Raw genomic sequence first — 18,338 nt, 5'->3', positions numbered from 1 at the left:
ACATTAGAATCACCTGGGGATCTTTTTAAAATCCTGATTTCTGGGCCTCATCCTCCAGAAATTCTGTTTCTTTGTTATGGGGTGGGGCCACAACATTAGTAACAAAGAAACAGAATTTCCGGAGGATGAGGCCCAGAAATCAGGATTTTAAAAAGATCCCCAGGTGATTCTAATGTGCTGCCAAGGCTGAGAACCTCTGCCTTAGATGATAGAACTGTTTGTTTCAGAAGCATAATTTTGAACAAGCAAAATTCACAACTGCATACTTCTCAATTTTTTTTAATCAGAAAATCAAGTTAAATGGAAATCTGATTCTCTGATTCATACCATGAAGAAAATCATCCTTTTTTAAAAAAAAGCAAGAGGAATGATTTGTCGGCTGAAAAACATCTTCAAAGAATTAATGAGTAAGAATCTAATTTTTTTATAAGTTCAAACTCTTACAAAATATGAAAAGCAGATCAATGAAGTAGATGTGCTTATTTCTGCTCAGCCTTTGGCTCAGATACCACATGTGTCCCACAATCATAAACTTCATTTGAACTTCTTTGTCCTACCAGCTTTCACTGTTAATAAACACATAGTTGACACTAGATGTGCCCATTTCCCAAAAGCATCTATTTCTTGGACCTTAGATTTTGCAGATTGCTAGGTATGAAAACTTCCTCTTCCACCCACATTACTTTAACCAAGATGAGGCCAGAAAGAGACAACAAATCTAAAATTATACCAAAGCAGGAAATCAACTTATGCAAAAGTCATGCCAATTTTAGAAACATGCTGCAATCTCCATTGAGGCTGTAATTTCTTCAAAAAAAAGGGTTTCACATTTATTTATTTGATAAAACTTCAAAACTATCTTTTCCTACAAGCAGAGTTTCCCATTGATATCTAATAGAAAATCAGCAGTGGTATGGGAGATAAGTAAATATCTGAGAAAGCAGCAAAGGATAGCATGCCTATGCCTTCTCAGCAATAATAGCCTGGTTATTTTTTCTCTAATGTACATCTAGTACATGGTAGACAAGTCTCAAAACTATGAATGTTCCTCAATGCCTCTGGCTATCCTATCTCTACTGGTTCTTCCTCTTCATCTTACAATATTTCACTAAATTTTGTACTACTTTGATAACAGAATGGTGAAATTATTTTTCTATTAAGTTATTCACTTACTTCAAAGACTCAACCTTTGTTCAAGTCACTCACAATATCTTTCTTGGTATGGCCTTCAGAGCCAGTCTGAGTTAAAATGAAAACCAGTTCCATAATATAACTTTATAGGGGAGTAGCATTTCCCAGGATGAGCCTCTACCACCTTCCCCAGACTGATTTTGGCTAACCTTGGCTCAAATTCAAGTTCACCTTCTGAACAAAAATTTGACAAGAGGGAGGACATTAAGGTGAATGTACTATAGTTGCTAAAACAAATTTTAAAGGCGTTTCAAAAATATTCTGAACAATGGCAGTAATACCAGAAAAAGTGTAAATAAACACTTCCAAGATAAAGATCTGCTCCTCTTCCTTTTGTGGCAATCCCACAAGGTTCTACCTTTAAAGTTTGTGTTTACTATGCTGAGTTCTCAGTGCTTGTCTCAGCTCCAAATCTAGTCTACCCACATTTTCAAACATATATTGGTAATTTCCATGTCCCACCAACATTGCTATTCCAATTTAACATTTCTACAATTGAAATCTTCATTCTGCCATTCCAGTGTTTATGTTATCCTCCTCACCTAAAAAAATCAGCTTACCTTTACATAGTACACAGAAGAAGCACAATAAATATTTGCAGAATAAAGGAAGGAGGGGGATGTAGAAGGAACTGTTTTACAAACATCATCACATGCACGAGCAGGTATTATGAAGAGGCTGAGGTTCATAAAGCTCAAAGCAATCTTGAACATGATCTAGCAAATAACTGCTGAAGTTAAACTCCAGCTCTATCATCTGTCTTTATTTTCTATCTTCTACCTCTTATTTTCTTACCAAAGTTTACTTATTTAAAATCAAAGCCAATACTTACTTTTCCCTCCCAAAGTTCTCCCTCATCCCAGCACCTGAAAGTGACTTCTCCCTCCTCTAAACCTGAGATTGTGTGGTCACCAAAACTATTGGTTCTAGTCACATCTGGATTGACAATGTATCATACATCACACTATCTGCAAAATCTTCTCCTGAATGCTATGGACTGAACTGTGTTGAAGTCCTAAACTTCAATATGACTGTATTTGGACATAGGGTTTTTAGGAGGTTAATGTTAAATGAGGTCATATAGGTAGGGCCCTAATTTGATGTGAGGCCTTACAAGAAGGGGAAGACCCAGCAACAAAATTGGTCAGCACCTTAATCTTGGACTTTCCAGCCTCCCAAACTATGAAAAGAAATTTCTGTTGTTTAAGGTACCCAGTCTATGGTATATTGTTATGGCAGCCGAAGCAGACTAAGACAGATTCTGGTACCAGAGTTCTCAATACTGGCTGCATCTAACAACCAGAGGGGCTTTATAAAATTCTGATGCCTATACCCTACCACAGACAAATTAAAATCAGAAATGCTGGGGTAAAATGCAGGCACTGATATTTTTTAAATGCTCCCCAAATAATTCTAATATGAGGCTAGATTTATAACCACTGCATGAAACTTAAGTTTAATGAGTTAAGAGGCCATGTATAACTCATCTCTATGACTTCCTCTAACTTCTAGCCTATGGTAACTATGACATATTTAAAAGAGTTTCAATATTTGATAATTACAGATATTCATTGTTATCAAGTATTTATTACTTACTATGTAGCAATCAACATCCTAAGGTTTGTATATAAAATGATGAGTAAGATAAGCAAGGTTTCTTATTCTGCAGCATAATCATTTAAAATGATATGTTTCAATTAATCATGCTTAGTTAATGTTTTGTTAACCTATCTTTTGAGCTCTAAAAACCTCCCAGTAACAGTTTTTTAGAGGAAAACAATGAGGCGTAGTAAATATCACATTCTTAAATTTTCTTTTCCTTCAACCTCTTTATTTAAAAATGTAAAAATATAATTGGCGATGAAGGTTAATTTGGGAATCAACATTCTTATTTGGGCACAGTTTTGTTTGGTCCACTTGTATCAGGTATAAGGTAATAATATTTCTTGGATATCTGACGTCTATAAACCTAGAGATTTCTACAAATATGCATGCTACTAACACCCCTGTACAAAAATAGCAATAGTAATTCAGTAAATGAAACATCAACTTGAAGTTACTGTTTCCTGTGGTGAAATTTCTGTGCTGAGTCAAGAATCCTGAGACCAATTCTAAGTATTTACAATCATAAAAGTTTAAGGGGTGAAGTAGCCTGAGCAGTTATCTATCTCACTCTTCCTACACCTCATCTTCAAACCTGAGATTACATCATTTAGAATAAGGGCCTGAGGTTAATGGCAAAGTCTGAAACAAGAAGTCAGTCCTGCTACCTCCCAAATTTAATCGGGTGCTGTTTCCATAAGAGTGCAGTGATTCCTTGGGGTTGGAGGGGAGAGGGATCTCTTACTGTGTAGGTGTAATTAACTGGCCCATGCTTTCTAATCACCTAGTCTTAATAGATTTAGTTAAAGTGAAATCATATGAAAAATATTTACAGGTAGAAAACTCCCATTTTCCCATCATGATTTTCTTCATCTCAAATCATTTTATATAGACACATCCCATCTATAGTTTTCATTTTATTTCTCAAGAAAAACAAATAAAATCTCTACATCTAGAATGAAAGAAACTCTATGCCCAGGTTATTTGATATCTTGGTGTGTCTTTTCTAAATTCCAAGTTATTGTTTTTTTGAAATATTGGGGGTGGTGACAATCAGAAAAAGCTTCCCATGAAAATGATTTTAAAATGAGGTATGAAAAATGAACAAGAATTAGGCAGATTTGGGGATGGAGAAGAGAAGGAAAATTTCTCAAAGCAAAAACAGCATGTCAAATTGCCTAAGGCAAAATAACAAAGCACAATTTGGCATGTTAAGTTTACTTTAAGCCAGTGTTAGTGATATTCAAACTTTTTTGGACAGAGAGGAACATAAATATGAGCGAGAAATATCCACTGGTTGCCTCCTGTCTGTGCCCTGACCTGGGATAGAACCTGCAACCTGGGTATGTGTTCTAACCAGAAATAGAACCAGCCACCTTCTGGTGCACAGGACAAAGCTCCAACCAACTGGGCCACACCAGCCAGGGCCATCTTCAAAATATTTTACCACAACCCCACCATACTTTACACCGGGATGCTATACACCCACTTGTGTTAATGTATGTATTTGTGCAAGTACCACTTCCTACCTGACCTATCACTATCCAAACTCTCACTACCCAAAGTAAGGTACAGTTCCTAATAGATTCAGATAAATTAGTTTTAGGGTAGAGCTGGTATTCCGCCTGTAGGAGAGAGTGTAGAAGCATTCTGCACCCTTCTCAGGACTGCCCTTGCACATGGTACCACTGTGTAGTTTATCCTGATGCTGCCCCCTCTCCCACTTACTGCCGGAGACAAGGACTGACAGATGGCACAAAACCCTGCTCCTTTGCCTCCAAAGCAGGACAAACCTGGGCCTTTGTTGTGCACCAAAGCAGTTTAGGCTGAGACAGGCTGGCTTTCCCTAAAATCACATCTTGCTCAGCTTCCTCCCTCCTTCCCTCTCCTGTTCCCCTGACTCACTCACATGATTTTTCCTCAGAGCACTCCACTAATAAATCACCTGCATGTGGTATCCAAGTGGTACCCAGACCTGGCACTCTGATCTTGTTCTCTAATATCTATATAAATAAAAGCCTAATATGCTAAGTGTCCGACCGATCACTATGACATGCACTGACCACCAGGGGGCAGACACTGACTGGTAGGTTAGCTTGCTGCTGCGGTCTGGCCAATCGGGACTGGGTGAGATGGGCCGTACACACCTTGGAGCTCTCCCACAGTCCCTCCCTGGCTGGCCAACCTCCCATGGTTCCCATGGGGACTGGGTGAGGAGGGCTGGACATGCACTGGAGCCCTCCCGTGGTCCCTCACCAGCCTCAAAAATATTTCTTGTAATTAATTTCCTTTCAATGTGCACGAATCTGTGCACCGGGCCTCTAGTGCCCAAATAAAATGAACCAGGGCTTGTCAGAGAAATGACTAGCCCTGGATCGGCCAAGCCAGGGTAGGTGCAAGCTGAGTCAGGGACATCTTGTATGAGAAAAAAAAGATGCTCAAAAATGCTCAAATAATAATAGTAATAATAATGGGAGCATATCACAAGGACCCAGAAGCTAGTTTGAAGGAACTCTCACTGGGAAAATGTGAGCACCAAAATAATTACATACAGTAACAAATTATAAACTATTGAGAACATAGGAATTCATAAATCCATACCAAAAATAAATCTATAAATAAACAAAAACTAAAGAGAGCTCTTGCTAACAGCAAAATGTCACCAACTATTTAATAAACATGGAGAAAACACTGGAGATAGAAAATGATTATATTGCAATCATCATGGAGAAGACTAAATAAGGCAAATATCATCGATGGATGCTGAATCATTGATGAGGAACAAACATTTGCATGGTCTTATCCCCACAGATTACTTATTAATTGCAAGAGAGGAAAAACATAGCAAAAAAAGGGGGACGAGACCTTGATTACATGATCAAAATTCAAACCACCTTTGAGAGACAGAGACACACCATGTGTCTCCAGATATGATACCTGAGAAAAACACACCACTTAGGCAGTATTTGCTGAGAATGCATAACCTCTATCTAATCAAAAGTCAATCAACACAAAAAGAAGAAAAGTTCTACATGTCACCCCTTACCTAAAAACTTGCAATGTCTTCCCACTGTTCTTAGAATAAAATTCAAACTCCTTAAAATGGTTTACAGGAGATATCATAATTGACAACCCCTCCAATGCCACAGCACACTTCTCTTTGATATCAACTCTTTCTTGTGCTTTTTGCGTAAGCTAACGGTTTTCAACTTTCAGTGAACAACCCATGCAGCGGTTCTCAACCTTCCTAATGCCGCAACCCTTTAATACAGTTCCTCATGTTGTGGTGACCCCCAACCATAAAATTATTTTCGTTGCTACTTCATAACTGTAATTTTGCTACTGTTATGAATCGTAATGTAAATATCTCATATGCAGGATGTATTTTCAGGGGTTGTGACCCACAGGTTGAGAAAGCTGCTTAGAGGTTGTTAAATTAATCTAGTGAGAAAAACAATGTATTTTCTAGTACAAACATACTTTGAGTTTAGAAATTTACAAAATGTAGAAGTTAACCAGATTTTTAGTTTTATGAATACAATGTATGTCTAAGAAAATCCTGTGGATAGCAGCAATAATAAAAATCAAAATTTTTCTAATCAATGATGTAACATATTAATCACATAATGCTCAAAAAAAATCTTCAAATCTGTTTAAATGTCTAACTCAAAAAATTTAAATTTCCAGTAAGTATAAGTGCTGTACCCCTAATGCTAATCTACCCACATCCCCATTGGAACCACTGAAAGAACTCCTGCAATCCAGACTCCAAAATCCTCCAGAATGACATCTGCTCAAGATACATATACGTTAAACATCTACTAATACAATGTCATAAAATCTCTGATCCCATGTCTACCCCCTGAGCGCTATCACTGTCCCATCCTCCTCCCCTGATTAGATTTCTGGGCTAAAACCCCAATGGAAGAACAGGGACGGACACACAGATGAGGACACAGGGACACACACACACACACACACACACACACACACACACATTGATTTAAGGAAACTTCTCATGCTGCCACTGCCCTACTGTGCAAAAGTAGAAAATAAATCCACATTAACTGAAGGGAGAAGGAGAACTTCTTACCCTAAAGGAGAGGTGATAGGAAAAGGGAAGAAGAAGTCTCTTCTAGTCATTAAAGAAAGTCAGAAATCAAAATTACCAGGAGGATTCCTGTGAATTGTCATCTGGGTATATAATCATGTTAGAATATTTATCGGGAATCTGAAAATAGCAAAGGCCTAACAGGATGGTCTTTCAGGACTAGCACTGGGCTTGACTTTCCATTACTGAGCTTTTTTACAACTTGTTAAGGGGCAGTTTAACTTCTAGATGTCAAACAGAGATAGAAATAATTTTTGACCAGTGGAAGAGAAAGCCCCAAAGGATTATAGTTTATGATCCTGTTTTAAATAAACCAGTTTTCATCTAAGCCAGCAATCTATGAAATTGTCTATGTATCTAACTTCTCAAATACTTTTTGAACTGTTTTTTACATTTTATTGGTTCCCTCACTAATTAACAAGTTGAAGAAAATCTTCAACACGTATTCATTTTGTATTTGCATGAGTAATAACTTTATCTTTTTGAAAATTCTACTTTAACAGACACCACTTTTAATATTGTTTCTAGAGATTATCATGAGTTATACATTCAAAATAAACCACCTTTTAAATTTTCAATCACCTACATTTGACTAGATTTTTAAAAATATGCAGTATTTGTAAAAAGGGTTATAATTTGGTAAAGAAGCTATAACTTGGAATAAGATTTACTATGTTTAAGTCTTAGTACAGAATAAGTTATACTGTATATTTCTCAATTATTACTATGCAACTACAGGTCCAATTTATGGCTAAAGATGCAGAGAATTTCTTCTGGGAATCAGAAGATTAGACTGATTAAAAAAAAAAAAGCCAAAAGACTAGTCAATAAAATGGGGAGAGTTCAAAACAATGGTTCTCCTCTACTCTGCATATTATATTGTCTATGGAATATTTTTAAATGCCAGAGGCTTGGGCAAATTAAAATCTGAGTATCTGGGACAACCCAGGCACTAGTATTTTTCTCAAATGTAGTCTTTCTACAGCCACTTTTCCTGAGTGCTTTGGACTCTCTCCAGCTTTTCCTCTCTGCAATCAGATATGAGAGAAAATAATGAACACAATTATAGATGATAAACTTACAAAGAGTGCTATTTTTACCTCTATGCTAACATAAAGGAAAACAGGTTAAATAATACTATGTATAAAAAGAAATATGCCACCTGCATTTATTTCATTATTGGGTTCAGAGTTTCTCGAGAAAAGTGGACCCTACAGTTACTGAAAAGCTCCTGATAAGTGAATATCAAACTTATGATCTCAAAAAATGTAATATAAGCCAACAGGAAAACAAATTTGTTATATAAACCTCATTTAGCATAACTATCTACTCAGTATGGGCACATACCATTGTGGACTGTGAAAAAGCAAGGGAAATACCAAAATGTGAGCCTATGCTTCAACTTCTGAACCAAATAAAAATAAAGTTTTTTTAAAAAAGCTGACTTCAATACATTTGTATTCTGGAACTTAAACAGATAAAGAATTTTTTTCTAGGATCTTTCTTCTTGCTGACTCCACTTTCTTAACTTTCCATGCCAATCTTGCTTCCATCCTCGCTTTGGTCTAAGTTTCCAGTGATCATGTCATTAATTGACCATTACCATCCACCCAGTTGTTAAAGTAAAAAGCCTGAGAAATTACCCTTAATACCTTCCTTTCCCTCACGACCCTTATTCAGAGCAACAGCAGGTCCTGTCAATTTCTAACCTCTCTTAGTTGGTCTCCCTGCCTCTTCTCAGCACCCCTCTTCAATGCGTGTCCCCGCAGCCAGGGTAGTAAAGGCAACTGACACTTCCTCATAGAGTTCTTTATTGACCACTATCTAAAATAGTCCTCTCTTCACCATCCACCCCAGGACACTGCTTATCTTCTTCATAATGTTTATCACAGTCCGTACAAGTGTGTGTCTAAGGTGGGGAAGTGGTGGTTGTCTTATTTCTTCTACCACCAGAATACAAGCTCTATTTGAAACAGGGACCTTGTTTGTTCTATGTACCAGATTTCTAGGGCCTAAACACATGACATATATTGGGCACTCAACAAGTAGTTGTTTAATCAATAAATACTCAAATGGAGGAGGGTCTCCATCTACAACACTGGGCTGGAAAGAAAATTGAGTTCTATCTAGACTTGGCTCTACCAGCAATTAGCTGCGTGGCCTTGAACAAGGCACAAGATTGGAGTGGGCTAAGAGTCTCTGGACCAGCGGTTCTCAACCTGTGGGTCGCGACCTCTTCGGCGGTCGAACGACCCTTCCACAGGGGTCGCCTAAGACCATCCTGCATATCAGATATTTACATTACGATTCATAACAGTAGCAACATTACAGTTATGAAGTAGCAACGAAAATAATTTTATGGTTGGGTCACCACACGAGGAACTGTATTTAAAGGGCCAGAAGGTTGAGAGCCATTGCTCTGGACAGTAAGAATGTAGAGACAGCAGGTATGAAGATTTTTTTTCTAAATTTCCCTGCCTGTCTAAATTCAAAAATAAAGGCATACGAACGCCTTTAACCTCCGAGTCGCTCTCATCTGTGTGAGATTACTATGAATGTCACTTCCAGCTCAGAAATACTAGAACTGCATAGGCCTCCATCGGCTTTCCAATCTGAACTTTCCATACTCATTCCTCACTGACACTCCTTCTACCCCCACGAGCCAAATCGAAGTGTTCACCCTGCAACCACACATCACACGGTGCACTTTCCTGACTCACATCTGCTTCTTCTGCCACATCTTCACCAACCCCAACCACTAAAAATTCTATCTTTCAAAGCCCAGATCAATTGTTAGCTGCTTCATAAAGTCTGACCCAATCCCCTGGCCCAATATTGGTATGATCAGTATGTGTTCTTCTATGCTTCAAATTCTTTTATCCTCTCAGCCTGTTTCCAAATCTGTAAAACAGAGATCAGAGTATCTACCATACCACGCTATTGTTGGATAATTGACAACACACAGTTTGGTAATAAAGTGGTCAATAAATCTATTGTCCGCAACACATATTTTTCTTTCTCCTTGAGGTCGATCAAAGTGACTTTTTTTCATTTCTGAATCTCCAAAGGTTTGAATCCATTTCTCCTCCCAATGCCTTGTGCTTTCATGCCATTAAAATGAAGGTAATGAATTATACCAACCACTATTTCCTCCACAAATCACGTTGCCTTTACTATATTCTTACATAAAGAGCCTAAAAGATACCACAGGTCAGCTTCTGTAAGGGCGGGAATTCAGGGAAACGGAAATTACTGTTCCAAGTGGGAGTAGGGTGGAAGCATTTACGTGATAACATTGATGATGACTTTGGTAATTCTTTCCAAAGAAACCGCCTCTTCCCACAGGGATAGATCCTTTGTATTGATGAAGTTAGGCTACAGATACTGAAAGGAGACTGTGTCTCAAAGGGGCGAAAAAAGAGAATGAGGAAGAACAACCCAGTCGCGTTGAGGAGGAAACGTTGTAAGCCACAAGTGTACTAGAGCCTAGACCAGAACCCATTGCCCTCACCTAACCCTAACCACGAGGAGCGGGAAGACGACCTGGAGCCGAAGGGAAGGAACGAGGGCTGACCGACCAGAGACTCCAAGCAGCCGGCTGGGCGGGCGGGGACGTCGGCGGAAGCGGGGCAACCTCAGAGCAGCAGCTTTCCTGGGCGGCCCCAGCCCGCCGGCCTGCGGTTACAGACCCAGGCCGACGCTTCAGCAACAACCCCCGCTTCCCGCCCGCGTACCTGCCGGGTCGAGCGCCATCTCGGCGACGGAGGAACGCAGCCGCGAGGCCACGCCCGGGCAGGGGGCGGGGAGGGGAGGAGCCTGGGCCAGGCCGCACGTGCAGCCGCCCCAGCTTCCCGGAGGAGGAGGACCGGAGGTTGTGCGCGTTGCCCTTCGCGAAGCGCCGCAGGTTCCTTTCCCTCTTCCCGAGTCCCTACTTCCGCCTCCCATTGCGCCTGCGCCCGCCTGGCCCCGCCCCTAACTTGGACAGAGTGGAACGCAAGTCGCAGTGGGAGCGACCGGGAAGGGGGCGTGGCCGAGCGCGCCTCGGGGGCGGAGCCGTCGCAGACCCGCGCCTCCGGGCTTTGGGCGGAGCTGGAGCTCCCGCGGGCGGACTTGGGTCTGCGGTGACGGGAGCAGAAGCTGTGGACCTTTGGGACTGCGCCTTCCTTAGGGACACGGTCAGGCCCCAGTCTCCCCAGCCGCTTTGGGAGAACCAAATAAATTATCCTCTCCCTTTATATTTTCTTGGTTAACGTTCATTCATTTATAAATGTCTATTTCATGCTTGTCAGGTTATACAACCAGCGTTTTGAACACAAGGGGAAAATAATTGAATAATAATAAGGTCCCCATTCTCGAGAAGCACCGTGTTGACAGGGGAGTGAGATGCAAGCAACACGCTGTTAATTGTGATAAAAGCCACACGTGCGAGATAGGCGCAGGTTAGTATACCATAAAGGTAGTAAGTACAACGTGTGCAGTATCATTATTTCTTTCCCAAATTAGTAGCCTGTGGCTCCCCTGGAGGTTAAAATTTTAAATTGGGCGCCAGGGGTACCTCTGTTTAATGAAATAATATCCTCAGGCCGTACAAATCCCGACTCTTGATCATTAAAGCTGTATGTTTTGTGAGGAAAATGAAGTAAGGTGGTAACCATCCTCCTTAAGAACCCCAACTGCCTTCTTCCCAACAGAAGAAACTTCCTGGTGACAATTATGCTAATTTCCACGCACCAACCGGCCTTCAGAAGTGCTTACTTGTCATCCCCACATTTAGCTGGCTGGAGCCTCCAAAGGGTGCTGTGCAGCCAGGGACAGAGGGGACAGATGTTAGAGAAAGAAGGAGCAGCTGCTTCTTCCCTGTGAGGGATTTGGGGCTTTCAAAATGATCCCCTCCTCTCCTACCTGCAGGCCCTCCTCCCCTGCTGCTGCTTCCGCCTGGTCAGTTGGCAGAAAAGCTGACGGCCTTGGAGCAGGGCTGGGAAAGTGGGTCTCTGCTCAGCAGGTCTTCCGTTTAAGGGCCTATTTGGGCATAACGGTCCTTATCACAGCTGTAGGTTGAGGTGCCAAGGTGAAGAATTAATGTTTCACTCGGCCAGGCAGGAAATCGGCTCCTTTTCCTTGTATGTGTTATAAATGTGCTTAGAAACACACCACTTTCATTCTGATTCCCCTTTTATATTTCTGGAGGTGAAGGACTTAATTTAGAAAGTAAAACTTTCTGAGGAGATGATGTGGGGTGTAAAAGCACAAGTCAGTTAAGTAATTACATGAAATCTTCCTATATGCAAAAGACCATCGTGGTAAAGGAGAAACTTGGAGAGCTTTTGTCAGAGACCTAGGTACCAACACCTGAACCTGCATCATGACCCATTAGCTTTCTGACTTAGTAAGTTCCAATGTTTCTCCGGACTTTAGTTTCTAATTTGCAAGGTTGTTGTGAGAAATAAATGTGATATCATATAACACTGTTTTAGTAATTGAAGGACTACTTCTATAGGATTTGCCATAATTTTGTTATAACCATTATTAATATCCTATATGATAAAAGCCTACCCATCTGCCTACCCATCTTTCAAGGCCTAAGTGTCCGACCTTCAACCAGTCACTATGACGTGAACTGATCACCAGGGGGAAGACGCTCCAACCAGAAGGTTAGCTTGCTGCTGGGGTCTGGCTGATCGGGACTGGACAAGATGGGACAGACCTGCCCTGGAGCCCTGGAACCCTCCTGTGGTCCCTCCCCCACTGGCGAACCTCCCATAGTCCCTCCCCCACTGGCCAACCTCCCATAGTCCCTCCTCAGCCCCGATCGTGCACCGGTGGGGTCCCTCAGCCTGGCCTGCACCCTCTTGCAATCCTGGACCCTTCGGGGGATGTTGGAAAGCTGCAGGCCAGGCTGAGGGACCTGTGCACTAGGCCTCTAGTTTTTTATTAAAATCAACTCACTTTTAAAAAGATTTAAATGGAAACTATCCACTTTATTCTTATCCTAAGTAATATTATTTGTAAAACCATGAGTTTTGTGTGTCCCAGAAAATGGACTGCTAACCATGTCACACTATGAAGAAACATTAGCAAAAGTAGTACCTCATTGCCTGGTATGTAATGGTGTACCCCTCTCTCAAACTTAGATCATTTGGGGGCAAAGTCTTTACTATCTAACTGGGAAACATAAATCATTTCTTAAAAAGTTAAATCATAGAAATTAATTGGCAATTCAAAACAGAATTAATTTCCTAATATATCACATTGTTAACAGACAATTCTTTGGGCATTAACTGCAATAAGCACATGAAGAAGAAGGAGAACACCTTGTCCTGGAAATGAGGAGCTATGTATGTTTTATCAACCATGATCCTTAGGGCTCAGACAATATCTATCACCTAAATGCCCCACAGTAGCCTTTCACAAAGAATTAATTGCAAGGATGGTTAGGAGAGATTTCAAGATGTGGTAGAAATTATGGTAGGCCTTGAAAGATGGGTAGGCAGAGAAGAGGATGTCACACTAAGAGTAAAACAAGATCAAAAGCATCTGGGATTTGAGTTGTTCTTAGAGGATAGGAAGGGCACAGAAAAGGGAGTAGGTAAGAGGTGGGACCATGTGAACAGCAGTATGGGGGTGGAAAGCACAGGGCTGCATGGAGGCACGTGGAGGGCAATGCCTGAAAACACTTTAATGCATTTGAAGATTTGGAAAACTAGGATAGATGAAAATGCAATAGAAATATGTTAGAGGGGGCCAGATTCCCAAAGCCTTAAACATTAGACTGAGGAGTGTTGACATTTGTCGCTATACACAATCAGGAGCGGTTGGAGGTTCACAGATAGAAAAATGGCATTGTGGTCAAAGTGATGTTTTCTAAAGATTTTCTGCAGGATAGATATAGGTGGTGAGGAAAGACCCAGGAGATAAGCAGGACAGTAAAGAAGCTAGTGCAGTAGTTCAGGCAGGATTGGGAAACAGCCTAAACTGGGATATGTAGAAATGTAAAAAGAAAGGATGGATGTAAAAGTAATTGCAAAGGAAGAATCTAAACTGTATCATTGAACATAGGAGACTAGAACAAGAAGTTAAGAATAATTTATAGGCGATTCCATTTCTAGACAAATGTATACAGACAAATGAGAATATCATGGCAGTGCATCTACTCATGCCTCATGATCTACCTTGATCCTCATTACTGGGGAACAATACTGAAAGAGACCAGTTAGGATGAAGCTGCAATAATACAAGCAAGCAAGGATAATGGCTGATCCATTGAAGAGGATATGAAATGAAGGCAAAGTGAGGTATGTAGTATGTTGACTAAACATTAGTACACATATATTTATATGGATTTCTTAGTCTAATATCTAAGTAATGTGCAAGTACAAATATCTAAATTGTTTATCAAGTCTATCTTGACCATACCTACCATTTAGTTTTGCTCTATGTTGACATCCAGTTGGTTATTTTAAAATATTGAGATGATCAGTCAACCCCTGCTTGCTTCTAACTCTGCCCAGCATCAGAATTAAAGACTTTCCACTTATAGCTCTTTTCTGCCTTATCTTTGAGCCAATGAGAATTAAATTTGGGAAAATATTAGAAGCTCCCATCTCTACAGTAGATAGAGTTTGGAATTAATTCCTGGCTAGAAGATCACTATCCAAAGGGCCCTATTGGCCCTGCTTTCTGAGCTACATAATTTAGCCCCTACACCCATACACCCTCTCTGATTTGAATGGGCTTAAGTGGACACATATTAGTTTGCTAGGTCTGCCATAATGAAGTACCACAGACTTGTTTGTTTAAACAACAGAAATTTACCTTCTCACAATTGGAGGCTAGAACTCCAAGATCAAGGTGTCTCTAGGTTTGGTTTCTTCTGAGGTTCTCTCTCCTTGACATGTAGATAGCCATCTTCCCCCTGTCTCTTCATATGGTCTTCTTTCTGTCTGTCTATGTCCAAATTTCCTTTTTTCTTAAAAAAAGGAGACAACTCATATTGGATTAGGGGCCTACCTTCATGACCTCATTTGAACTTAATTACCTCTTTAAAGACACTATCTCCAATAGTCACAATCTCAGGCAGTAGGCTCTGAACTTCAACATATGAATTTTCTGGGACACAATTCAGCCTATAACAACATTCTGATTTTTTTTTTTTACAAGGACTAGAAACCTTCCCTGAATCCCCAAACACTTGGCTAGAATCCTAATACCCTGCCTAACATTAGTTTCTCCCCAGAGCAATATACTTTGTCCCTGTTTTCCTGGTGTTTGAATAGGACCTGTTCAATATGTATGAGTTCACCCGGCCACTACAGTCAACTTCCTATCTGTCCCTCATCACCCACATCCAATTGACCACAAAGATTTATTAAGTTCTCCCTTAATATATCTTTATTCATCTACCAACCACACTGTCATAATCAATCCAAGACCTATCAGCAACAGCCTCCTAACTTTCTCTTTGTTCCTCCCTTTATTCTTTTCTAATCCATTTTACCCACAACAGCTAATATGGATATAAATTTTTTAATATAAAACCTTCAGATATTCCCCATATAAATAAAATCCATACCCTTTGCTTTTAAGAGATTCATAAAACTCTTTATAATTTTGTCCCAACTTACTACTTCATCATTTCATGACCAGCCTGCTATACTCACTGCAATTTCCACTATATGAATTTACTTGCAATAGTTTATTATGAACTTTTTTGTGCAAAAATGGGTAAAATTGTGTGTTTAAAAAAAACTGGAGAAATTGCAGAAAGGCTGTGTAGTGGAATGAAAGGATCTTGGGAACTAAACAGCTAAATTCAAAATTTCCTTCCCCTTTTCTACTTTTTAACTGTTTTATTGAGATATAACTTATATACAGAAAAGGGCACAAATTTTTGTGCAGCTGAATGAGTTTTTACATATGTATACATTTTTTAGCTACCATCCATGTCAAGATATAGAACATTTCTAGTCATACAGAATGTTCATTGATACACCCTTAGTCAAATCGCAGCCAACAAAAGTAACTACTCTCTTGACATCTATGAGAATTGGTTGGTTTTGTTTGCATTGGAACTTCATATAATTGAAATCATACATATTTGGCTTCTTTGGTCCAACTTAATAGCTATGAGACTCACCCATTCATGTATCTACGTAGCTATGAGACTCATTCATGTGTCTACATATCTGCTCTCCACTTCTTACACTTGGTAAATCATTTCTCCTCCTCAGCCTCGTTTCCTCAATAACACCACCCTGCATGATTGACTGAGATAGACAAACACTGAGAGTGGTTTCTGGTAAATGGCAGGCTGTTCATAAATTCTACCTATTGTTATTGTGATAAATATCTTTTGCTTTTAGAAAACTGTCCTTTTGAACTATTATTGCCCTATGTTCAGTTTTTGGTTTTTTTGATGTGATAGATAGTTCAGAGCTATTCTGCCTTCAAGACTGAAATGTATGTTTAAATCAGGATTATGTGAAACACCCTTCAAATGAACAAAGGAGATTTAACAGTGTGCCCTATCACTTATCAGATGAGAAAAAAAAAAGTGTGAAAAAATCACCTCTCACCTCTGCAGAAGGCTTTCTATATTTCATGTTTTGTTTTTACTGTGTATTGTTTCTGGGTGGCCTCCTTTGAGACAGACCACAATTTTCTCTGGGGTCAGAGACTTATTTCTAAAAACATGAAATAATAATAAAGATAATGATAATACTATGACATGGTTTTCATAGAGTTCTGTTACCTTGGTCTTGTGCAGATGCTGTGACCCTTTGTAGAATTACTCACAGGAGCTGAAAAACTTGACAAACAGAAACAGCAGCATTTTCTATTGTGCGCTGAGTCTGAAATATCAGTGATATCCCAGTTAGATGACCAGCTGCACTGAAAGAATCTCCAGGAGCTTTTGCTTATTTAGAGGAAATAAAGGCAGTGAAAACATTTAGTGCCCAAGTGTTTCTGCACTGTTCATCTGACAGAGAGAAAACTTTCTGAATTCATGATCCACATGGAAAGCCTACTAGGTACCATGCATTGTGCTGAGTCCTGGGGAAACAAAGATAAAATTAAAACTCTATCCTTAAGGAACTCAGAACCTAAAGAAAGAGAGACAACGTGTGAACAAATAATTACAGTCCAACATGATAGAAAATGATGTGGGACCCTAGAGGAAGGAAAAATTCACTCAAATTTCAGAAGACTTTATATAAATGCTTGTATTTGAAGTAAGTTTTACAGGATGATTAAGTATTCAACAAGATAAAGACAAATGGAGACCTAATTGACAGCATTGTATGTACAGAATAAGTGTAGGACAAGGGCCAAGAACCACAAATATGGTTAAAATAGCTAGATTGGCTACTATTATTTGCAGCCATATAGACAAGACCCAAGTGGGGGGGGGGGGGGAGTCAAATGTTGAGAATCGCTGATCAAGTTTCAGTGCTTTCTCACTAGTGCTATGCCCAATGACAAAATAACCCCATGTCATTGATTGTGGTGCCTTTACCACAGATATGAAGCAATAAGTTCAAATGAAGCGTTACTACAAGCTCAGGCCTTGACCTTCTGTAAAGAGTGCTTACACTAATATATTCCATTAATCAGATTCTATGTCATGTATTCAGTGTCCCCAAGATGTGGATGAAAGTTTTCCTACAGAAATGAGGTAGTATGTTGCCAAGTCACAGGACTCTGCTCATGAGGGGAGATGCTTTGTCTTATGCGCATTTGCACCTTCAGCATCTGTCACAGGACTTCGCATCTGGCCATATAAATGTTTGTTTCCTAAGTTCCTGTTAATGTAGAATGCAAGGGCACCATGGGAAACTAATATGTGTCACATGGTCCATTGATTATTTTTCCTTCGAATCACTTCTATCTTCCTCCTTGTTTCTAGCTCTGCCTTAATTCAGGCTCTATTTTGTCTTTTCTGGTTTTGGCTAAAGATACATCCAGACTCTACGTGCTTTAAGAGATGTTTTCTGGTCTGAGCACTGTCTTATGTAGAACACGAGACACACATTTCTGGCATTACCTGCTTGGTATCTGGCTCTTCTTTAGGAAACTGCTCCTCTCCTACTTTATTATATGGTTTCTACCAGTGTCCTCATGTCTGTACATGACTCCTCTCTTTAACCACACTCATTTGCCCAAGAATGGATGTCTGACCTAAAATTGGCCAATAAAGCTTTGCCCTGGGAAATATTAGATGTGGGCTAAGTATAACAGCAAGTTTGTCTTCTGAGGCAGGAATTATAAAATACAAAATGTAAAAACTATTAAGAGACAAGTTTTGTGCCATGTAGAGAAAGCTATCTCTAAGGAGAAAGAAAAGGTGATATGTGCTACCAAAGAGAAACAGAAATTCAAGACTCGGGGGTGAGGGCATGTGCTTGGGGGGTAGGAGAGGCTGGGGGGGGGTCAATGG

General features: G+C 39.9%; 1 protein-coding gene and 1 long non-coding RNA gene across 5 annotated transcripts in view; one reads left to right on the top strand and one right to left on the bottom strand.

The window, feature by feature from the left end:
* CMC1 (C-X9-C motif containing 1) overlaps positions 1–10,859 on the bottom strand; it is a 63,415-nt gene extending 52,556 nt beyond the window's left edge. For all 4 annotated transcript variants that reach the window (XM_081105822.1, XM_081105823.1, XM_081105824.1 and 1 more), the window contains exon 1: positions 10,639–10,859. In XM_081105822.1, coding sequence (XP_080961948.1) covers positions 10,639–10,849 — 211 coding nt within the window. In that variant the 5' untranslated portion in view covers positions 10,850–10,859. The remainder of the gene's footprint in view (positions 1–10,638) is intronic.
* Positions 10,860–11,010: 151 nt separating this feature from the next.
* Positions 11,011–18,338, top strand: part of LOC308529866 — a 31,232-nt gene continuing 23,904 nt past the window's right edge. Inside the window, exons 1-2 of the long non-coding RNA XR_013996801.1 lie at positions 11,011–11,079; positions 11,194–11,343. This is a non-coding gene — a long non-coding RNA (uncharacterized lncRNA). The remainder of the gene's footprint in view (positions 11,080–11,193; positions 11,344–18,338) is intronic.

This window comes from Myotis nattereri (genome assembly GCF_964212035.1).
Source record: "Myotis nattereri genome assembly, chromosome: 14".
Lineage (NCBI taxonomy): Eukaryota > Metazoa > Chordata > Mammalia > Chiroptera > Vespertilionidae > Myotis > Myotis nattereri.
Note: the sequence above shows the minus strand (reverse complement) of the source record. Positions and strands in the feature narration are given on the sequence as shown.